General features: G+C 40.9%; 2 protein-coding genes across 14 annotated transcripts in view; both read right to left on the bottom strand.

Moving 5' to 3' along the window:
- The window catches only part of CNTN4 (contactin 4), a 977,605-nt gene that overhangs the window by 213,449 nt on the left and 738,855 nt on the right, over positions 1–25,301 (bottom strand). The window lies entirely within an intron of this gene.
- Positions 20,639–21,673, bottom strand: LOC137232669 (actin-related protein 2/3 complex subunit 5-like protein). Its single transcript, XM_067755235.1, has one exon. It carries the CDS (start codon positions 21,600–21,602, stop codon positions 21,141–21,143), a length of 462 nt encoding a protein of 153 aa, XP_067611336.1. The 5' UTR covers positions 21,603–21,673; the 3' UTR covers positions 20,639–21,140.

Below are 25,301 nucleotides of genomic sequence, written 5' to 3'. Positions count from 1 at the left end.
AAGGCTGCACCAATCATCATTAATAGAATTTGTGCTTTCTGTCACAGCATAATCAAAACCTGTTATTACTTTAAGATAAGCCATTTCTGGCAACAGAGGGAAAAAAAAAATATTCAATGTGGGAAATGAAATACATTCACAAGAATGAAGAAAAATTTTGAGTAAATGGTAAAAAAAAAAAGTCAATTAAACTATAATTACTTACATTTTATAGGATTCAAGGATTCAAGCAGTAATATGGTTAGCTGAATAAGCTTTCAAGCAATATCAACTCCCACACAAGTCAGCAATACACAGCCTTTTCACCAGATTATTAAACAGTTCTACACCCTCCTCAGTTAAAGATGTGATCTAAAATTCAAACAACTGACATTTAAATTCTGAGCATAAATTAACTTTAACTCAATCAAATTTATCAAGAAAATACTATTTTTCACTGGAATCCAAGATACTTTTTCTTGTCTCTTCCCTTTATCTTGCCAATGCTAAAGTGAAACCCATACCAAAGCATTAGGCTTGGTGGTCTATTAAAAATGAATCTGTCCTTCACCAAAGAGAAGTATTTTCTGTTTTTATTTGGACCTTTAAAAACAAAAAAAGTTTTGTACTGACTGAAATGGTCAAGTTTTGCTTTGAGGTGTGGTGGACAGGACCAGATGAAAGATTTATCACCCATGAGTTAGAGTTCATTATCTGGTTTGCCATGAAAGGCACTTTTCTTCTTCTTATCAATATTTCTTCACTTGGTTCTCAGCATGGAATCATCATTCCTCAAAGGCTGGTTATAGGAATGAGGGTGAGTCATGAGGTAAACCAATCATATTACCTCCCTCCCAAGGCACAGTGACTGGTCCAGTAAGGGTCATATGACATAAGCCAGCAAGCAGAATTTTATAAAATTCAATCTGAGCACGAAGGGCTTTTTTTCCCTCAAGTTTCAAGACTCTGTCTGTGAGCAGAGTCCTCCATGCCCGTGTCTAAGGTGCTCCTGACAAGCTGGTGTGAATGGGTGAAAGGAAGACTCAAAGCTGACAGGCAGAGCAAGAGAGTGCACGTGGTGTTGAGTTCCTTGAGAAAAATCAACTCGGAGGAAACATTCTTGCCCTTCATGTAATCTTTTTTCTTAAAAATCAATAAATTGTTCATTAAAAAAGAAAAAATCCCCAGGGATACTGAATTCCTGTCCCCTGCAATCAAAAGTGCCTTAGCTAATATTAACTCTTGCCATTTCTTTTCCTTCTTAGAGATTTACCATACCTCCTCTTCCCAATTTAGTAATGGCTTCTTCTTACCATCCTTCATTAAGTCCCCTCAGAATGCCCTTTGAAAAATACTTGTTTACTCATCTACCATCCACCCACTACTTAAAACTGTTCTTTAGATTAGTGACTCTTAGGAACTGTGGATTCTTACCAATGACTCTTCTATCTCTTTTAAGGCAATGAAACAAAGACCTGCATGAAAAAAGGCAGCTTCAAGAAAACTTTTCAGTAGGAAAAAAACAAGTGATGATCACTGCCCTTTATCTGATGTTTAAGCAAATCTGTGTGTGTTTGTTTTTTTAAATAAATATTCTTACCTCAGGTGTTTTAGAGTATTTTCTATAACTGGTCAAGTATCTACCCTAGTGTTCGGAGTTAGACATACCTGCTCCTGAAACTCTGCTTTGCCACTTCTATGAGACCATGGAAAGTTACTGATCTATGACTCAGTTTTCTCATCTGAAAAGTGGGGATAATAATACTTACACTTCATAAGTATTTGAGAGGATCAAGGGTAACTTGGTAAGCAAAGTGCTTAATTACAATTAGCACAATGTCCAGCACATACAAGCACTCAATAAATGTCAGTTAATATTTGTTGTTATTATGGATAAGGCAAAGATGGTGACTAGAACTGTCTGATAAATTATATATTCATTCAAATTCACTCTAAAGATACATTCTAAATCATCCACTTATATTAATAAATCAGATCAGGATTTATGATTAATAAAGCTACACTGACATCTCAGTATATTCTTTCTTTTTCTGAAATTATTTTCACTTATGTTATTCATTTGATTCATCTCTAGGAGGTAATATCTGCTTTCAGGAAAGGAAAGTGAAGAACAGAGAAAAATGACTTATTAAAACTTAGCATTAAACAAAGCTAGCCCAGAAAATCAAATCTTCTGACCATTTGTACAGTGCTAGTATACTTATGCCAATAAGTGGAAATAGCAAAATCATAACTCAAAATTAATACGTTCTCTCACTTTCTAGAAACTGACATCAGAGAGAAGCTGGGGAAGCAATGACAAACAGAGCTCTGTGGGTAATAAATACTGCACTGGGGAAACTTAGCATTAAAGTTAAAATCAGAGCTCATGTATTACAGATTTTAGCTAGAATTACTCTAGAGAAAATCTGACCAACACTTTCCTTTTCAGAAGCAGGGAGAGGCACCTAGAGGGGCATTAGATAACTTTCATGTTTTTTGCTTGTTTGTTTTGTTTTGCTTGTAGTTAGTAAGTGATTAGGGTAGGACTTGGTATCCATGACATTAGTCTTTATACCTATTCTTCTCTTTTCATACAGTGTAGTTGAAAGGTGGGAGGGGAGGAGGTGTCCTCCACCTAAATTTGTGATCTTGGCCAAATCACTTAATCTCCCTAAGCCTCAATTTTCTCACATGTAAAGAAGGGATAACCCTTACTTTAGAGGCTTGATGACCAAATAAGACATCTATGTGAAAAGGATTTGTAAACAAGAAAACACCAAGCCAAGGTGAGAAATCATTATTGCACGGGCATAGCGAACAGATTTCAACTTGACTAGAGAGCCCTGCCTGATTGGTATTGGCGATCTGGAATGCTGTTAGGGTTTTGAGGATGCACTGGGACCCACAGGAAAAAGGAGTCATAATAGATCTGGGATGCTCCCATGGGTACAAGAGTGGGAACTGGGAACACATGTAACAATATTTAGGGTGCTGCCCCTGTGTAAATGAATAGTGGCTAGGATGGGGAGGGGGAAGTCTTTAATTAAGAGACTATGTTTTACAGTATAGTTTTCTTTACCTCTCTGTTCCCACAAAATGTAGAATTCTGTAAAATGAAAATTACCAAATTCAGTGTTGTCTTGAAGATGCAATTAAATATTATATGCAGAAGAGCTCAAGAAACTGCAAAGCAACCTCCAGTGGAGATGGATTAATACTATTATAGCATAAAAAAATTACACATGCAGCCATATCTTACCCATAGAAAATACCTCCTTTATGTGCATGAAAATAAAAGTTAATTACCCCTCCATAATACAGACAAAACAATACGAAACTGACGTTCTTAAGTGAATGTTAGTAAAAATATTTTGCCCACTTTCAATTTCTAGCTTTTCGCCTGTCACTTTAAATTGGCTAAATGTTTGACAGATGTTCAATAACTGACATAGCTTATCTTCCTCTCTCAGGCTCCTTTCCTACTCAATTGCCAGCATTTCTAGTTGCTATAGTAACTGTAAACATTAATGATTATTCTAATAGGCCAAGGGAATTTAAACACATTCTTTCTTAAGGAAAAAAAGGAAAAAAAAAATCTATCCATCTCTGGCAAGATGGAAAATATTATATGATTTAAATTCCTTAGTTATAGCATTTATTAAACGCACAAGCCTATTTCTATAGGTCGCACAGGTAATGATTTTTATTTTCTCCCATTTGACTAACAAGAGGAATTGTGGGGAACTGAGAACCTCAGTTTTCTCCGATGATGTGAAGGAGAAAGAATTAGTCTGGATAAATGATAAATAAAAGAGCCGGAGGGGGAGCTTTGAAAGCAACCACCTGAGGTCACATGATACAGAGCATTGTTTCACTGGTATTTGGGTACAAGTTTAGGTCCTTCCACGTAAAGCCTCAGTGGTTTCAAGAGTAAAATTGGGATGATGGTATCTATCCTACCCACACACGTCACCCTCAACTGTAAAATGTACAAAATACGTGGTATCATTACTATCGCCTGTGAGAAAGTAAATAATAGTCTACCCTTTGGAGGAAACTGAAAATAAATAAAAAGACAGCAGCATTGACAACATTTATTTCAAGCTGTTGGACCATGGGCCAGATCTGTATAATAGTTGTGTTCTATTTTCCACGCTTATGGTATAAATTTTTAAAAATTGATTGCTAACAGACAAAAATTGAAATATTTCATATAGAATTCCACATTATGGTTTCTCATGAAAAACCCTAAGACCAGGCAATACTAAGCCTATATTTCTTCAAGGCAATAACTGGCTTGAGATGAGTAGTCGCTGGCATGGTTGAGTGGGGCACATGAATCTTGGCCAGACCTACATTATCTTATTCATTGACATTCTTACATGCCTGGGGCTTAAAGACAGAAGAGTTTTCAAACTCTGGCTGAACCTCTTACCTACATCCCATGCATACATAAAATAAACCTTCCTGACTTCTATCAGTCCTAACCACTTTGTATTTCCTGGTTTTCTTGTGTGAAGCAGGGGGCAGCTAATACCTGTGCCCGACTTTGGTGGAACCAGCACCGGATAACTGCTTCTGCTCCCACTGGTGACTAAACAACTCCTGAGCTCCAGCGACTGACTAGGGCAAGCTTAAAGGGAAGAAGCCATCAAAATATTGCCTTTCTTAATGGGCAGAAAGCCTCAGTAGACATTTTTCCAAAGAAGACATACAGATGGCCAACAGGCACATGAAAAGACACTCCACATCGCTAATTATTAGAGAAATGCAAATCAAAACCGCAATGAGGTACCACCTCACACCAGTCAGAATGGCCATCAGTAAAAAGTCTATAAATAACAAATGCTGGAGAGGGTGTGGAGAAAAGGGAACCCTCCTACACTGTTGGTGGGAATGTAATCTGGTGCAGCCACTATGGAAAACAGTATGGACGTTCCTTAAAATAACTGAAAATAGAGTTGCCATATGATCCAGCAATCACAGTCCTGGGCATAGATCTGGACAAAACTATAATTCAAAAAGATACAGGCACCCCTATGTTCATAGCAGCACTATTTATGATAGCCAAGCCATGGAAACAACAATCGATAGATGGATGGAAAAAGAAGATGTGGTACATATATATACATTGGAATACTACTAAGCCATAAAAAATGAACTGTCATTTCCAGCAACATGGATGGACCTGGAGATTATCATACTAAGTGAAGGAAGTCAGAAAGAGAAACACAAATACCATACGATATCACTTACATATGGAATCTAAAATATGACACACATGAACTTATCTACATTTGTTCTTGTTGCTTCGCGTCCCCCCACCATGTACCCTCATCTCCATTTTTCATCAGGAACTATTTCTCCTCCCACTCTCAGTAGATTTTATTATATGAGTGAGGCCGATCCTCATTCTGGCTCCAGGAATGGGCACGTGTTCTAGTTCTGCTCAATCAAATAACCCTCCAGTTATCCTAATTAGTTTAGAGATGGGCATATGACTCAAGGTGACACATCACAGGCACTTTTGAAACTTTTGCTAAATTTTGCAGAAATTATTGGGAATGCAGCATTCTCTGTCTGCTAGCGTTACCATGCAGTAAGAGTCACTTTTTTTTTTTTTTGCGGTACACGGGCCTCTCACTGTTGTGGCCTCTCCCGTTGTGGAGCACAGGCTCCGGACGCACAGGCTCAGTGGCCATGGCTCACGGGCCCAGTCGCTCCACGGCATGTGGGATCTTCCCGGACCGGGGCACGAACCCGTGTCCCCTGCATCGGCAGGTGGACTCAACCACTGTGCCACCAGGGAAGCCTGTAAGAGTCACTTTGAGGAAAGTCAGGCCAAGAGATGGAGAGACAGATTACTAACACTATCATTAGAGAAGTAAAATCTAGCTGCCTTTAATGGGAATTTTACACCAATAGATTCTCATTTTTGTTTAAGCCCATATGATTTGGATTTTGGCCCTTGTAGCCAAAAGGATCCTGCTTAACAGAACAATTAGATAATAGACGTAGTATTAAAGAGTGTTATATAATCTTAACAAGTGTCCAATGGCCGATTGTATGGTGACTTCTGGAAATCTGTTCTCAAAGTCTACCTTCTAAATTCTCTTTAAAACACATTTATTCCCATTGCCCCGCCCTAGTCCTGCTCCTGTCCTAATACATCCTTGGCATCTCTGCTTTAATTCTTCTTCCTCAGATGTGTATGCAGCCTCATTCTAATTGAAAAACATGTTATCTAAAAGCCTATGCTAAGATTTTAGATACAATGTCACATCTACCAATTGTTAGCCAAGTGATCTTGGGCAAGTCACTTCAACTCTCTGAGCTGTCCGGCCGTTAAGTCCGCCTATGAGAGCATGAGGATGAGGAAGCAGGCAGGTAAGTATTCCCTAAGGTATCTCTGTAGTTGATCTCTTCTGATGGATGGTGGTGAAGATTCAGGAGAGATGTGCGGGGTGGAATGAGGGAAGGTCCTTCTCACTAAAAGCTCTGAGCACAAGCGTTCACTGTTCATCTCATATTTGCTAGGTGGTCAGGAACTAGCACACTATGAGTTGGCACAGGAGAGACACAAATGACAGTAAACCACAAATGGCCTGGTTATCCTGCAAAGAAGAGCCTGAGGCTGCAGCAGGGTCAGGGCTAAGGTCTGCACAGAGCTATTTTCAACTGGCTTCACAACACAGAGCTATCACCTCCTGACGTGTCAACTTTAGCTCTAAGGGACAACAAGATACATATAATTTTAGCATTCTTGCCACCCTTCACATCACTAATTGCTGGGTGAACACTGATTAGCTGACCCTTTTTGATGATGCTGACCCTAGACGCACTTGTTCAGCTTGTGGTAGAACTTCTTTTGCTCGCCATAAGCTTCTCAACCAAGGCCTGTTGAGCAAGGGGTGATCTCAGTCTTTAGCTGACTCTGCTTGTGCACATAGTTGCATGGAGCCCTTACTGACCTCTAAGGGTAGGGGTGCCAAGGTTCAGTTATCAGAAGAAACGGCCAAGTCTATCTCTGGAAACACTTGTCTTTTTCTCTCCTGAATATGATAAAGAGCTGAGAAAAATAAGAGTACAATAAAAAGATTCAGACCACAGAACTATGGTCAACAAGCTGAGAGTATGTAAGAACAGGACTGCACATAACAGAAAACATAAGCACATTCTATAAAACAACATTTAAAAAACGTGTGCATGGAGGACTTCCGGGAAGATGGCGGAAGAGTAAGACGCGGAGATCACGGTCCTCCCCACAGATACACCAGAAATACATCTACGCGTGGAACAACTCCTACAGAGCATCTACTGAACGCTGGCAGAAGACCTCAGACCTCCCAAAAGGCAAGAAACCCCCCACGTACCTGGGTAGGGCAAAAGAAAAAACTAAACAGAGACAAAAGGATAGGGACGGGTCCTGCACCAGCGGGAGAGAGCTGTGAAGGAGGAAAAGTGTCCACACACTAGGAAGCCCCTTCGCGGGCGGAGGCTTCGGGAGGCGGAGTGGGGGAGCTTGGGAGCCGCGGAGGAGAGCACAGCAACAGGGGTGCGGAGGGCAAAGCGGACAGATTCCAGCGCAGAGGATCGGGCCGACCGGAACTCGCCAGCCGAGAGGCTTGTCTGCTCGCCCGCCAGGGCGGGCGGGACTGGGAGCTGAGGCTCCGGCTTTTGTCGGAGCGCCGGGAGAGGACTGAGGTTGGCGGCGTGAACACAGCCTGCAGGGCGTTAGTGCACCGTGGCTGGCCGGGAGAGAGTCCGGGGAGAAGTCTGGAACTGCCGAAGAGGCAAGAGACTTTTACGTCCCTCTTTGTTTCCTGGTGCACGAGGAGAGGGGATTAAGAACGCTGCTTGAGAGAGCTCCAGGGACGGGCGCGAGCCGCGGCTGAAAGTGCGGAGCCCAGAGACAGACATGAGACGCTAGGGCCGCTGCTGCCGCCACCGGGAGGCCTGTGTGCGAACACAGGTCACTAGCCACACGCCCTTCCGGGGAGCCTGTGCAGCCCGCCACTGCCAGGGTCCCGGGATCCAGGGACAACTCCCCCGGGAGAACGCACAGGCGCGCCTCAGGCTGCAACGTCTCGCCGGGAGGCCCGCCCCACACTCCGTGCCCCTCCCTACCCCCGGGCCTGAGTGAGCCAGAGCCTCCGAATCAGCGGCTCCTTTAACCCCGTCCTGTCTGAGCAAAGAACAGACGCCCTCCGGCGACCTACACGCACAGGCGGGGCTCAATCCAAAGCTGAGCCCCTGGGAGCTGTGAGAACAAAGAAGAGAAAGGGAAATCTCTCCCAGCAGCCTCAGAAGCAGCGGATTAAAGCTCCACAATCAACTTGATATACCCTGCATCTGTGGAATACCTGAATAGACAACCAATCATCCCAAATTAAGGAGCCCTGTGGATGAAAGGCTCTTGGTGCTGCAGCCAGGAGTCAGTGCTGTGCCTCTGAGGTGGGAGAGCCAACTTCAGGACACTGATCCACAAGAGACCTCCCAGCTGCACATAATATCAAACAGCAAAAATTTCCGAGAGATCTCCATCTCAACGCCAGCACCCAGCTTCACTCAACGACCAGCAAGCTACAGTGCTGGACATCCTATGCCAAACAACTAGCAAGACAGGAACACAACCCCACCCATTAGCAGAGAGGCGGCCCAAAATCATAATAAGTCTACAGACACCCCAAAACACACCACCAGACGTGGACCTGCCCACCAGAAAGACAAGATCTAGCCTCATCCACCAGAACACAGGCACTAGTACCCTCCACCAGGAAGCCTACACAACCCACTGAACCAACCTTAGCCACTGGGGACAGACACAAAAAACAACAGGAACTACGAACCTTCAGCCTGCAAAAAAGGAGACCCCATACACAGTAAGATAAGCAAGATGAAAAGACAGAAAAACACACCGCAGATGAAGGAGCAAGATAAAAACCCATCAGACCTAACAAATGAAGAGGAAATAGGCAGTCTACCTGAAAAAGAATTCAGAATAATGATAGTAAGGTTGATCCGAAATCTTGGAGATAGAATGGACAATAGAATGGACAAAATGCAAGAATCAGTTAACAAGGACCTAGAAGAACTAAAGATGAAACAAGCAACGATGAACAACACAATAAATGAAATTAAAAGTACTCTAGATGGGATCAATAGCAGAATAACTGAGGCAGAAGAACGGATAAGTGACCTGGAAGATAAAATAGTGGAAATAACTACTGCAGAGCAGAATAAAGAAAAAAGAATGAAAAGAACTGAGGACAGTCTCAGAGACCTCTGGGACAACATTAAACGTACCAACATTCGAATTATAGGGGTTCCAGAAGAAGAAGAGAAAAAGAAAGGGACTGAGAAAATATTTGAAGAGATTATAGTTGAAAACTTCCCTAATATGGGAAAGGAAATAGTTAATCAAGTCCAGGAAGCACAGAGAGTCCCATACAGGATAAATCCAAGGAGAAATACGCCAAGACACATATTAATCAAACTGTCAAAAATTAAATACAAAGAAAACATATTAAAAGCAGCAAGGGAAAAACAACAAATAACACACAAGGGAATCCCCACAAGGTTAACAGCTGATCTTTCAGCAGAAACTCTGCAAGCCAGAAGGGAGTGGCAGGACATATTGAAAGTGTTGAAGGAGAAAAACCTGCAACCAAGATTACTCTACCCAGCAAGGATCTCATTCAGATTTGATGGAGAAATTAAAACCTTTAGAGACAAGCAAAAGCTGAGAGAGTTCAGCACCACCAAACCAGCTCTACAACAACTGCTAAAGGAACTTCTCTAGGCAAGAAACACAAAAGAAGGAAAAGACCTACAATAACAAACCCAAAACAATTAAGAAAATGGGAATGGGAACACACATATCGATAATTACCTTAAATGTAAATGGACTAAATGCTCCCACCAAAAGACACAGATTGGCTGAATGGATACAAAAACAAGACCCATATATTTGCTGTCTACAAGAGACCCACTTCAGACCTAGAGACACATACAGACTGAAAGTAAGGGGATGGAAAAAGGTATTTCATGCAAATGGAAACCAAAAGAAAGCTGGAGTAGCAATTCTCATATCAGACAAAATAGACTTTAAAACAAAGACTATTAGAAGAGACAAAGAAGGACACTACATAATGATCAAGGGATCGATCCAAGAGGAAGATATAACAATTGTAAATATGTATGCACCCAACATAGGTGCACCTCAATACATAAGGCAAATACTGACAACCATAAAAGGGGAAATCGACAGTAACACATTCATAGTAGGGGACTTTAACACCCCACTTTCACCAATGGACAGATCATCCAAAATGAAAATAAATAAGGAAACACAAGCTTTAAATGATACATTAAATGAGATGGAGTTAATTGATATTTATAGGACATTCCATCCAAAAACAACAGAATACACATTTTTCTCAAGTGCTCATGGAACATTCTCCAGGATAGATCATATCTTGGGTCACAAATCAAGCCTTGGTAAATTTAAGAAAATTGAAACTGTATCAAGTATCTTTTCCGACCACAACGCTATGAGACTCGATATCAATCACAGGAGAAGATCTGTAAAAAATACAAACACATGGAGGCTAAACAATACACTACTTAATAACGAAGTGATCACTGAAGAAATCAAAGGGGAAATCAAAAAATACCTAGAAACAAATGACAATGGAGACACGACGACTCAAAATCTATGGGATGCAGCAAAAGCAGTTCTAAGAGGGAAGTTTATAGCAATAGAATCCTACCTGAAGAAACAGGAAACATCTCGAATAAACAACCTAACCTTGCACCTAAAGCAATTAGAGAAAGAAGAACAAAAAAACCCCAAAGTTAGCAGGAGGAAAGAAATCATAAAAATCAGATCAGAAATAAATGAAAAAGAAATGAAGGAAACAATAGCAAAGATCAATAAAACTAAAAGCTGGTTCTTTGAAAGGATAAACAAAATTGATAAACCATTAGCCAGACTCATCAAGAAAAAAAGGGAGAAGACTCAAATCAATAGAATTAGAAATGAAAAAGGAGAAGTAACGACTGACACTGCAGAAATACAAAAGATCATGAGAGATTACTACAAGCAACTCTATGCCAATAAAATGGACAACCTGGAAGAAATGGACAAATTCTTAGAAAGGCACAACCTGCCAAGACTGAATCAGGAAGAAATAGAAAATATGAACAGACCAATCACAAGCACTGAAATTGAAACTGTGATTAAAAATCTTCCAACAAGCAAAAGCCCAGGACCAGATGGCTTCACAGGCGAATTCTATCAAACATTTAGAGAAGAGCTATCACCTATCCTTCTCAGACTCTTCCAAAATATAGCAGAGGGAGGAACACTCCCCAACTCATTCTACGAGGCCACCATCACCCTGATACCAAAACCAGACAAGGATGTCACAAAGAAAGAAAACTACAGGCCAATATCACTGATGAACATAGATGCAAAGATCCTCAACAAAATACTAGCAAACAGAATCCAACAGCACATTAAACGGATCATACACCATGATCAAGTGGGGTTCATTCCAGGAATGCAAGGATTCTTCAATATACGCAAATCAATCAACGTGATACACCATATTAACAAATTGAAGGAGAAAAACCATATGATCATCTCAATAGATGCAGAGAAAGCTTTTGACAAAATTCAACACCCATTTATGATAAAAACCCTGCAGAAAGTAGGCATAGAGGGAACTTTCCTCAACATAATAAAGGCCATATATGACAAACCCACAGCCAACATCGTCCTCAATGGTGAAAAACTGAAAGCATTTCCACTAAGATCAGGAACAAGACAGGGTTGCCCACTCTCACCACTCTTATTCAACATAGTTTTGGAAGTTTTAGCCACAGCAATCAGAGAAGAAAAGGAAATAAAAGGAATCCAAATCGGAAAAGAAGAAGTAAAGCTGTCACTGTTTGCAGATGACATGATACTATACATACAGAACCCTAAAGATGCTACCAGAAAACTACTAGAGCTAATCAATGAATTTGGTAAAGTAGCAGGATACAAAATTAATGCACAGAAATCTCTGGCATTCCTATACACTAAGGATGAAAAATCTGAAAGTGAAATCAAGAAAACACTCCCATTTACCATTGCAACAAAAAGAATAAAATACCTAGGAATAAACCTACCTAAGGAGACAAAAGACCTGTATGCAGAAAATTATAAGACACTGATGAAAGAAATTAAAAATGATACAAATAGATGGAGAGATATACCATGTTCTTGGATTGGAAGAATCAACATTGTGAAAATGACTCTACTACCCAAAGCAATCTACAGATTCAATGCAATCCCTATGAAACTACCACTGGCATTTTTCACAGAACTAGAACAAAAAATCTCACAATTTGTATGGAAACACAAAAGACCCCGAATAGCCAAAGCAATTTTGAGAACGAAAAATGGAGCTGGAGGAATCAGGCTTCCTGACTTCAGACTATACTACAAAGCTACAGTAATCAAGACAGTATGGTACTGGCACAAAAACAGAAAGATAGATCAATGGAACAGGATAGAAAGCCCAGAGATAAACCCACGCACATATGGTCACCTTATCTTTGACAAAGGAGGCAGAAATGTACAGTGGAGAAAGGACAGCCTATTCAATAAGTGGTGCTGGGAAAACTGGACAGCTACATGTAAAAGTATGAGATTAGATCACTCCCTAACACCATACACAAAAATAAGCTCAAAATGGATTGAAGACCTAAATGTAAGGCCAGAAACTATCAAACTCTTAGAGGAAAACATAGGCAGAACACTCTATGACATAAATCACAGCAAGATCCTTTTTGACCCACCTCCTAGAGAAATGGAAATAAAAACAAAATTAAACAAATGGGACCTAATGAAACTTAAAAGCTTTTGCGCAGCAAAGGAAACCATAAAGAAGACCAAAAGACAACCCTCAGAATGGGAGAAAATATTTGCAAATGAAGCAACTGACAAAGGATTAATCTCCAAAATTTATAAGCAGCTCATGCAGCTTAATAACAAAAGAACAAACAACCCAATCCAAAAATGGGCAGAAGACCTAAATAGACATTTCTCCAAAGAAGATATACAGAGTGCCAACAAACACATGAAAGAATGCTCAACATCACTAATCATTAGAGAAATGCAAATCAAAACTACAATGAGATATCATCTCACACCAGTCAGAATGGCCATCATCAAAAAATCTAGAAACAATAAATGCTGGAGAGGGTGTGGAGAAAAGGGAACCCTCTTACACTGTTGGTGGGAATGTAAATTGATACAGCCACTGTGGAGAACAGTATGGAGGTTCCTTAAAAAGCTACAAATAGAACTACCATATGACCCAGCAATCCCACTACTGGGCATATACCCTGAGAAAACCATAATTCAAAAAGAGTCATGTACCAAAATGTTCATTGCAGCTCTATTTACAATAGCCCAGAGATGGAAACAACCTAAGTGTCCATCATTGGATGAATGGATAAAGAAGATGTGGCACATATATACAATGGAGTATTACTCAGCCATAAAAAGAGACGAAATTGAGCTATTTGTAATGAGGTGGATAGACCTAGAGTCTGTCATACAGAGTGAAGTAAGTCAGAAAGAGAGAGACAAATACCGTATGCTAACACATATATATGGAATTTAAGAAAAAAAAAATGTCATGAAAAACCTAGGGGTGAAACAGGAATAAAGACACAGACTTACTAGAGAATGGACTTGAGGCTATGGGGAGGGGGTAGGGTAAACGGTGACAAAGCAATAAAGAGGCATGGACATGTATACACTACCAAACGTAAGGTAGATAGCTAGTGGGAAGCAGCCGCATAGCACAGGGAGATCAGCTCGGTGCTGTGTGACCGCCTGGAGGGGTGGGATAGGGAGGGTGGGAGGGAGGGTGACGCAAGCGGGAAGAGATATGGGAACATATGTATATATATAACTGATTCATTTTGTTGTGAAGCTGAAACTAACATACCATTGTAAAGCAATTATGCTCCAATAAAGATGTTTAAAAAAAAAAAAAAAAAAAACGTGTGCATGGAATACTGCTTCAATTGAATTTAAAGTGGCATTACATGATAAAAACGTGGACAAATAAGTTTGGGAGATACCGGATTGAAAAAAGTTGGGTACATTTATTCACTACATTTTTCCTAATCTCAGCACTGTAAAATCTCCAAAAGATTTGATATGTAGTATTTACCAAAACAGGGAACAGCCTGACACCCTCTTAAGCTACAAGAGTTGGTCACTGGAGATGAAAAACGGCATTTCTATTATCACAATGTCATAGTCATTCAGGAGCTATTAAGTAAAATATATGATTAGGTCAGCAGTCTTTAGCTGACATTTATTTTGAAAAGGCTGCATTATAAAAGATCTAAATAAAAAGTGTGGGAGAAGAGGTTCAAAGAGGCAATAAGTCTAAGAATGAAGAGCATGATCGATCCTTAAGTGAGACAGATCTTAGTTCTCAGCAGGTTAGTTCTAAGTCATTTACTCTCCTTAAGTCTCATGTGTAAAATGGGAATAATAATTTACTTTTGTCACAGGATTGTTCTGAGTATTTCACCTCCTTTGCTATTCTGTAATTTTGCTATGTCTGTAATGGGATTATAATCTCTACTTTTGAAAACTGTTATCAAATAATTTAAAAACTCTCTTATCTTCATACACTGTTGGATCCTAGAGTTGGTTGCTTAATTGAAAAAGTTGGTAGGGGCTTCCCTGGTGGCGCAGTGGTTGAGACTCCGCCTGCCGATGCAGGGGACACGGGTTCGTGCCCCGGTCCGGGAAGATGCCATATGTCGAGGAGGGGCTGGGCCCGTGAGCCGTGGCCGCTGAGCCTGCGTATCTGGAGCTTGTGCTCCGCAACAGGAGAGGCCACAACAGTGACAGGCCCGCGTACCGCAAAAAAAAAAAAAGTTGGTAGAAGTGTGAGACCATAAAAAAATTCCATATTTACATCTTAAACATATCATGCAATTAAATTTACATATTGTTTATCTGTTTATATAGTTTACATATATTTATTATTATTAAAAATGTTTATTTTTCAGGAAATTAAATTTATTATTTGTCATTCTTTTGACATAGAACCAAATGCCCCTTTGTCTTTTTATTTTTTATCTTTTTTAAAAAAGTTTACTACTGACTGGGGTTGTTGTTATCATTTTCATATAAACTACACTCATCACGTACAATCTGCCCTCACATCCCATCTTGATTTTCTTAAAAACAGACTTATATAATAAAGAATCCTACAAGAGTTTAATGATTCCCCCCAAGCTCTTATAACTGTCTTGCCCACAGCATCTTTATTTTTTACTGACTTGCCTTTATTGAGTCTTCCCCAAAGGATTTCCTGTAGTTTTTATGGAAATGGAAATTCTTTCCTTTTCATGATATTTCAGCACTTTATATATTTAAAGTACAACCGACATAAACAAGTTTAGGACTAAAAACAACTGATTCTTGGCAAGTATGCAACTCAACGGGTAGGAACAGAGAGATACATGTTTACCTGAGAGTAGCCTTCCAGCCACGAACCTACAGCTTGCTACATGGAACGGTCACTGTGTATCACAGAAGGAATGAAGAGAATCTGCTTATCCAGAAAGTTAGTTAAGGGACGGTGCTTTAAAATGTCATATTCTGCTTTATTGCCCCATAAACAGACTCTTGCTCATCAGACCACGTAACTTTACCTCAAGGTCTCTGCAAAGGCTGCCTAGAGAGGCATTGCAGGTTGACTTCTAATTGTGGTTGGTACCACTAGGGGAGACTAATGTGGGACTTTACAGGTATGATCGCAGCTCAATGACAGATGCATATGGAGAAGAGCATTTCTAGGTATCCTTCAACTGCATAATATTGATGATTGTCCAGTCCATACAAAACAGAGCATTTCAAACTTTTCTACTGATGTATCCCTCACTGAGGAGTAGATCAACACACACTTCTGAAGGCCCAGAAACAAACCCTGAAGCACTTCCCCTGCAAGTCTGGAGTGTTTACATTACTTACTTATTCTGCTTCAGAATGCCGTGGCATAATATATTGATGCTGGATTTAACATAAAATGTTTTAAAATATTACCATGAAATTCCTCAAATCTGTTAACAAATATAATTCTCAGGAATGAGCATTATGTCACGTGGTGTCAAACGCTATTAGGAAAAAAACAAAAAACAATGAAAGACATGGTACTATTTTAGAAATATCAGGGAAGGAGTAAAAATGAGCACGGCTATGAAAGGAGAGAAGGCGGCCAGCCATGCTGGTGTCTGGGGAACGAGAATTTAAGGCATGGAAACAGCAATCACAGAGGACCCAATACAGGTAGGGGCACATTTAGTGTCTTTGAGAAACAGTCTATGGCTAGAGCCCACTGAGACAGGGGATGGTGATTGAGAGGTAGCCAGGGACCAGTTTATGGAGGCTACTAGCCAAGATAATGGTTTTATATATTTTTTTTCCTGGATGAGATATAAAAGCCTTTGGAGAGTTTTAAGCAAGGAAGAAACATGAGATGACTTATATCTCAAAAGTATCATTCTATGTCCTATGATAAGAAACAGCTGGAGAGGGGCAGGAACAAAAGCAGGGGGACCAGCTAGGAGGCAGTTATGAAAGTCCAAGATGGATATGATGGGAAGCTGGATGAGGGTGGCAGTGGTGGAGGTGGGGAAAAGTGTCTAGATGTAGAGTATATTTCAAAGGTACAGTAGACAGGATTTGTTAACAGACTGGATGGAGGTATAGGAAAAGAAAGAAATTAAGGACTATGTCTTAAGTTTCAGTCTTGAGCCACTGGCTGAATGGAGTGAGTTGCTGTTTCTCACGACTGGCGAAACTCTAGGAGGATTAGATTTAGGAAGAAGATCAATGCTCAGGTTTGGTCACACCATCTTTGACATAACTATTAGGAAACCAAGCATGCTAATGGCCAGACAATGGATACATGAGTCTAGGATTTAGGACGGAGGCGTGTTGCAGATAGACATTTGGGAAATATGAGTATAAACATGGCAACTGAAGCCATGAACTGGATGACATGACTAGGGAGTATGCACATATAGGGGGTCCTGAGCCTGGGGATGCTTATAATTTACTTTAAGAGATGGGAAGATGACAGGAAAATGAGACGAAACCAGGAAGGGAGACCAAAATGTTCAGTCAGTAATATTAAGGGGGTACCAAGAGAGCTGTAGCCCAAAGGCCTAGGGAAGAAAGTATTTCAAGAAGTTTAGAGTGATCGACTGTATTGAGTGCTGCTGACTGGTTGGATAAGATGACAACTGAGAATTTACCATTGGCATTAGTACCCTGGAGATCACTGACGAGACTACTTTTGCGCAACTGTGGAGAAAAGTCCTGTGGGGCTGGGTGCGAAAGGCGGTGAAACAGAGTATTTGTGAAGTTTTGCTGCAAAGGAGAGCATAGAAACTGGGTAGTGAGGTCAGAGGAGTTTCTAATTTATTGAAGATGTGAGACGCTGCTACATTTTTAAATGCAAATGGGGATGACGTATCAGGGAAGGAGAATATACCTAATGCAGGAATGAGAAGGAAAACAGTGGCTAGAGCAAAGTTCTTGAGTGAGTGAGAGGGGAGAGAATCCAGCCACAAGGGTGACCCTAAATGGGAACCCAGAGAGATTCTGTGTTTGGGTTTCAGGGAGGGAGCAGAAAGTATCCATCACTACAGCCATTACACAGGACAAAGAATCAACACCTCTTAGCTGCCTACTGCAACTACCACTTTCTTTGTCTCTGCACACACTCCTGCCCTGCTGCAGCCATTTTCTGCACTCTTCAAAAGAGTTAATTTTCAAGCTATAAATATAATTACCTAAAACCAAATGGCTTTTCATTGCACTTACGTTACAGAACAAAATTCCTTATATGGCTTCAACTAATCTTAGTAAGAATATTTTAAATGTTAAATGAAGGCTCAATATCTTCTCTTTAAAAAATATTTTTAAATCAATTAATTTAATTTTTTTCTTTTTTTGGCTGCGTTGGGTCTTTGTTGCTGCGCGTGGGCTTTCTCCAGGTGTGGCGAGCGAGGGCTACTCTTCATTGCAGTGAGCAGGCTTCTCATTGCGGTGGCTTCTGTTGTTGTGCAGTACGGGCTCTAGGCACCTGGGCTTCAGTAGTTGTGGCACGCGGGTTCAGTACTTGTGGCTCACGGGCTCTAGAGCGCAGGCTCAGTAGCTGTGGCGCATGGGCTTAGTTGCTCCACGGCATGAGGGATCTTCCCGGACCAGGGCTTGAACCCGTGTCCCCTGCATTGGCAGGCAGATTCTTAACCACTGTACCACCAGGGAAGTCCCTCAATATCTTCTCTCAATGAAAGTTGTCTTGAAAAAAATGGGGGGAGGCAATTTCTGTAATTTTTTTGTATGTTTCAGCAGAAGAAAAAAAGGTCCCTCTGTTTTCATATCATGTATTACAATGTGACCTAGTTAATCCTTTAAGAGTTAGCTTTCAACACCTTTGATCAGCTTCTTACTGTGATATGAAAGATTAGATCCTGTTCCTAAGACACAATCTCCCATTGAATATTTCCTTGGTGAAATGTTTAATATTGTGGCCAGTGGAGGAAAATGAAATTCCTACAAATGCCTGTGTTATCATGAATGAGAGCATTTCTAACAACTGTGAGGCATCATCACTTTCAACCTAGACCCTTCTGTTCCTCGTGGATACACTTTTCCCACATAACAAAGAGCCTCTGGGGACTTCCCTGGTGGCGCAGTGGTTAAGAATCCACCTGTCAATGCAGGGGACATGGGTTCGAGCCGTGGTCCAGGAAGATCACACATGCCGTGGAGCAACTAAGCCCATGAGCCACAACTACCGAGCCCGCACACCACAACTACTGAAGCCCATGCGCCTAGAGCCTGTGCTCCACAAGAGAAGCCATCGCAATGGGAAGCCCGTGCACCGCAACGAAGAGTAGTCCCTGCTTGCTGCAACTAGAGGAAGCCCGCAGGCAGCAAGGAAGACCCAATGCAGCCAAAGAAAAATAAACAAACACATACATTAATTAATTAAAGAAAAAAAAGAAAAAGAGCCCCTGACCCACAAAATTTAAAAAGATTTCTTCGAAAAGGACTGAGCAAATAATCAAATCCCTAGGCTACTGGCCAACTGTAGATGTGATACTGGAACGAGGTTGGGAGTTGATAAATTCCTTTCTTCATTTCTGGCTAAAGAATGGAATCCTTGACTTGGTCTCCATAAGACTGTTGATGAAATTGTACCAGGAATATAAAAATGAAAGTAATCCTAATTTCCTTCATTTGTAAATAAATTCTATACCACACTACCTTTTCTTGGTGATGATGGTAGAGTTGGCAAAATATTTGTGTGTGTGTGATTTGTGTGACTGTAGGCTATAACAGGATACCAATATGAAGCTGTTTCAAGGATTGTAGCCTCTGTAACTACCCTGGTAATAATCTCTATGCTGTGTATTAACATATCAATGCTCTGAAAAACTGGACTGAAAGTCAAAATCCACTCAGATATAACATTTTGGGCCCAGTCTCTTTGGGTGATGCAAACAAAAGCAGATATATTGGTCTTTGTTGGAAATCTTGTCCAATAACGAGATTGGCATCAATCATTTATAGTTTTGAAAGACCTTTGACTATTTTACACTCACTCTTTGGTTTCACATGATAAAGCATGATAGAAAAACTGAGGGAAGAGAAACAGGCTCCTTAGCATTGAGCATATGAGCAGGAAGTATCAATTAGAAAACAGCAACAAAATCATTAGCAATATCTTCTCACTTGACCTTAGGCAAGACTTTTACTTTATAGATGTAGCTCACACAGCTAATTGCTAGAATACTAGAACACAGCTCTTTTATTCTCTGGTCCAGGGCTCTTATTATAGTACTCTCACTTGAAATTTGGGAGATTTAACTTTTAAAAATTCTGGACTTCTATCATTTTTAAAGGAAGAAGAAAAGGAAAGACACTGAGGAGGAGGGGGTAGAAGAGGAGGAGGAAAAAAGGAAAAGAAAAAGGAAGACCTGAGTCCACACTCCCATATGACAGCAGTGGGTTCAGTGTTAAAACCCTTTCTTCTTCTCTATGGACAAATTTATCTCGGGTTAACTTTCTGGCTTGTGACCCCACAAACCTGATGAAGGTGAATGTCAGTTGTGTGACCAGGCAACGTTGTTATGGTAAAAGTGACCCAGGATTGGCACCCTGCCTCTGGCTGGGAGGAATACAAATGAACTATTCATACATATCTGGTGTTGGGCTTCCCTGCCTGTGATGATTTTCACCACTGGGCTTGTTCCTCTGCAGAACTTTGGAAGATCTGTCAATAGAAATGTTACAAGATATCTTTTTAAGACTTGGGCCTTCTAAGTCAGGAGGCTCCACGCTTAACTGATTCTTAATTGTTTGCTCTTAAAATATCACTTGGAAAAGAAATAATTTTAAAAATAACTCCCTGGAGATATGTGTTTGGACTGGGTCCTACCCTTAAGTACCTGTTGCTAAGTGTGATCCACAGTGATCATGTCATTTCAATTGTCCAGTCCAGCCTATGAACACTCTTTTGGGTGAACTGTAGATATAACCAGGTGCCCCCCCTTTTTTTTTTTTACTAATAAGCCAAGAGCTTTATTGATGCAGCAGGCACTTTACAATGAACCCAAGAGAGCCCGCCTTCTTTGGGAGGTCGGGATGTCTGTACAGACCCTTGGGGGTTTTCCACTTCAACAAAAACCAAGCTCTCCCTTTTTTACCACACCCCTTGAATCTGCACCTGCCCAAGTCATCCTTCCCCGCTTTTACACAGGCAGTGCACACAGGTACACCTGACCAATGCGGGCCAGCCACTCTGGTAGACAGTCACAATGTCAGTTCTGCATTACTTGTGGACAAAGGCATAGACTATCAGATCCTGCAAAGGATTTAGGAAACAGTAAGACAATTTCTCCCTCCACCTTGAAAATAAAATACACTTTAGCGGATGCATGTCCTGAAATAGTTTACTTGGGAGTTCTGAGGAAGATGATCCATTGTCAATCCCTTCTTCAACAGCCTGTGCATCCAAAATTCTTCTCAAGGTAACATGAGTCTTTTTTTTTTTTTAAACAGTCTTTCTTGCTGTAAGAACTCTTATAATGGAGCCTAGTCCTCCTACTGCTAATGCCTTTTCATGCCACTGGAGTAACACTGCACTGCTATTTTCTGTGGGCTTCTCAAACCCTTTATAAATGTACTTCATGAGCAAGTCAATGCCATTTCTGTCCAGTGACTGCACAGCCTGCTCAATTTCGCTGCTCTTAAAATTTGTAAGCACTTTCAGCACCACGCCCTGGGCCCGTTCCTTCACAGCTTGATTCTTGGTGTTGACGGGAGAGTTCCGCAAGGCTGCATGAAACGCCCGAAGCATGTCCCCTTGCCGCAGGAGCCCGTCCACCTCGCTAGGATCCGGGCCTGGCTCGGCCGCCGCCACCGCCGCCTCCTCCTGTTCGTCCACGAATTTGTTCTCGTCAAATTCGTCGATGTCCACCCGACGGAAGCGCGAGGACAGCGTGTTCCGGGCCATGGCGGGGGCTCGGCGCCCGCTCAGGCAGCTACGCTCCGGGGAAGACCTCCCCTCCACTCCGCTCGGAACCGGCTCCCCAGGTGCCCCTTTTTGATGAAATGTATGCTCTCTAGTTCACCAGAGTCTTCGCCATTCCCTATCATCTTACACCTGGCTTGTTCTAATTCAGTTTCAGCGTGACCTCTGAAAGTTTTCGAGCCCAGTTCTAGATTCTGGGTGGGGTAATTTCTTCCTACAGTAACTTGACAAGTAACCTGTCAAGGGAAGCACTGAACCTCTCAATATTTATGACCTTTAGAGAAATAAAAATCACTCACCTACAGGAGTCTAACATATTTCTGTTTTGATCACCTCTTTGTTCTTTCTTGTGTTTTCTGGAGAAAAGCAAAGACCTGCCATCCTGGCCCAGTGGGTTCCCAATTTCCTCTTTCCAGCCCCTAGTTTTTACCTGCATGTAAGGTGAATTAATAAACACTCCAGCCAAAATCTTACAGGCAATTTTGACTTACTTCAGAGAATTCTTTTTTTAACAATTAATTGGAGAATAGGTCTTGACAACATATTTATCTATCATATCCTAGGACAATTCCGTAGCAGACATGGAAAGAAATAATGTTTTCAAAATAACTGCACTCTATCTCCAAGGATTCAACCTAACAATTAGAAATATACCTTTTAAATAAAATTTAGAATGTGTGTGTCACTGTGGGTGTAGGGTGTTTTTCTTTTCTTTTTTTTTTAAACTGGTTACAGGCTGTCACCAAGCTAGAGGAAGGAGACCATTAGCACGACATTCATCATTCAGTATTTTCAGGAACTTCATTTGAGAGAACAATCTACCCGTTTTAGTTTTTATGAATCCCCTATGAGTTACAGACGCCAGATGTCTTTTCTCTGGCCGTCTCTCTGATGACAAGCATAGTGGCACATAAAAGGAAAAGCAGTCGGTGTTGGGAAGGAAACTCACAGCTTACAGCGGGCCAGTCCATTATTCATGGAGAAAGTCACAGGGTAGTTAATGTATGGATGTCAGACTTTCCAACTTTCAGAGAGTCCCCTTGGGAAGTGGTGCTGACAGATGTGTTGAAGGCAGAACTGCAAGCAGAGCGGGGTAGTCAGCAGGGGATCATTAGTCTGCTTCAAGAGCTGGGGCTCCTGAGTGATTAAGAGGTAACAGCTTACAAGAGCCATGCATAAATTACACATCCCAGGGTCAACGCCCCAAATTCTTCTTAATTTTTTTCTTACAAGGCATAGGGTCTGAATGGCAAATAGATCCTACTAGTCTGTCAACAAAAACCTTTACAACTTTAATATTTCTCATACTATCTATAAAAGCCAAGTGACTCTTTAATTAATTAATCCTGGACTGTCTCCCAGCTTCTGTTAGAAGAGGACTGTATGTGAAAGGGTGTCCAGAAGAGCACTTTCACGTGCTTGTAACTCATTTTAACGACACTTGTTCACAGCAAAGATGAAAGCTGTTAAAGCTAGGATTAGGGAGGATTACTTTTAGTCTTAGCCAGCTCTGTCTTTTAATGAGCCCATTCATTCTCAACCTGAAATTTTCAGTACAGTGAAGGAGGACAGAATGTGTCACCTCAAAGCGTGCCATGCTGGCATATTAATTACTTGGAATTAAAGTTACTTAAGAAACGGTCCGTGCAAGCAAGACACTCTGACCCTCCTTTGTCCTCCTGAAAGCAGGAAATAAATCTCCCACGTGAAAGGCACCCTCCCTGTTCCAAAGGTAGAGATCATCCCTTATCACCGGAGATAGGGAATTTAGGGCCAAGAAGGATGTATATAACCAACTTTGTTACTTTTTCACTAATTTACTACCCTAGGCCCAAACTTCTTTGTCTTGTCAATTCTTCACAAGTTTATTGTTCTTGTGTCTAAAATGTATAAAAGCTCCTTGCTTTGGTCACCTCTTGGAGTCTCATATTTGTACGGGCTCCTGTACATACAAAATTAAAATTTTTTTTCTCTTGTTAATCTGTCTTAGGCCAATTTAATTATTACCAGCCAAAGAACCTAGAGGGAACAGAGGAAAAGTTTCCCTCCCCTACAATAGCTACATGAAAATTTCTACACCTGAAACTTTATGGATCTACCCTGACGTAAAAGCAGAAGTCACACGTGGTGCTTAAGGGGGGAGCACCTAACATGAGGTTTATTGAATGAAGCCGCTCATGGTCAGAAAACTGGCTGAACATCATTCTCTGCTCTACCCTAACATCCTCAGCCCTGAACCTCTGGATTTAATTGAGACTTGATCCTTAATTGCTTATGAACTGTCTGGAATGCTGGTACACCACGAGATAACTTGTGTGGATTGCATTTTTGCTGTTAAAGATTGCTGCTGGGTACGTGGGATTTTGTGGAAAATAAAAGGAGGTGGTCTACCAGTGGAAAGCAAATTTGGTATGGTGTCTGCTATGAAATAAACCATGACATATTTCAGATCACAGCCACTTTCAGGCTTTGGACCACTGACTCCCCCTGTCCCCCCACCCCACCCCCTCCGCCTCTGCCATATTTCACTGGTTGATTTTTAGTGGCAAACGCCGCATTTCCCCAGCTGAGATGAGTACGGAAATGAAAAGAAAAGCTATGTCAACTTGAATTTAAAGTTTTCTGACCTGAAAATGAACTAGTCCTCTTAGCATAATGTACTCCCCTGCAGGCAATTCTCTTAACTAGGCTACAGTGCCATTTGGGAATGGGGGTGTTTATTTTTTTCATTCCCTGCAGAAAGTCAAATCATCTGAGCATTGATCAGTGCAGATTTAATGCACAGCACTGCACATTTGCCCCAGTAACACAGTGAAGGTCTGCCACTGGAGATTCAAAACAGCTCCAGGCAGAAGCAAAGCGTATTACTGCCAACCCAGGCATTTTTAGTGATAACCATCTCTCAAGGCAGGGTAGCAAGGACAGCTATTAATAACCAGAGTGATTTTCAGAAGGAAAATAAGTAATGAAATAGCTATACGTCTGCACATCATAGAAACTCCTCCATGCAATGCAAACATCTTCTTGCCTCAAAGGCTGATACAAAAATACTTTTATGGAGAAGAAAGTAATTAACAATGGAAGATCATCTAAAATCTGAGCTGGAAGCAAACTTGGAGATCACTAAATCCAGCCACATACTTGTATTTTTAAATTTTTTGTTATGGAAAATTTCAGACACACACCAATTACAAAAGTAGAGATAATGGGATAAGGAACCCTCTTGTATCACCCAGCTTCAGTAATTATGAACATTGTTTCATTCTTGTCTCTTTACTCTCTCTGGGTGTTGGCTACAATTTAATAGGACACAGAAGTATCTTTCTACAAGTCATTATATTTTTCTTTTATAACTTTTTGTATTTTAAATTTGGAATATGGGAAGAATTTAAGCAAAACTCTTTTTGGGTTATCTGTACCTTTAAAACTTTTTGCTCCTTTTATATACATATCCAAAAATGGTTGTTCATAAGGTGTTGAGGAACTTCCTATGTACTTAAACAATGTCGCAGGGATTTTGCCATCTATAAAATGGCTGTATAAGGCAATTATATCATCAGGTTGTTGTAAGAATTACATTAGTTAATTTATGTAAAGCTTTTAAAATAGTGCCTGAAATATACTATACACTATATGTGTTACTAACATTCATAAGTGAGGCTACCTCCCCCTTTCGCTGTC

The sequence above is a fragment of the Pseudorca crassidens genome, chromosome 10, assembly GCF_039906515.1.
Source record: "Pseudorca crassidens isolate mPseCra1 chromosome 10, mPseCra1.hap1, whole genome shotgun sequence".
Classification (NCBI taxonomy): Eukaryota; Metazoa; Chordata; class Mammalia; order Artiodactyla; family Delphinidae; genus Pseudorca; species Pseudorca crassidens.
This window is presented reverse-complemented; position numbering and strand designations above follow the sequence as displayed.

What these genes read in the sequence shown, in the direction of transcription:
- LOC137232669 (XM_067755235.1), bottom strand. Translation starts at nt 21,602, where the DNA reads ATGGCCCGGAACACGCTGTCCTCGCGCTTCCGTCGGGTGGACATCGAC.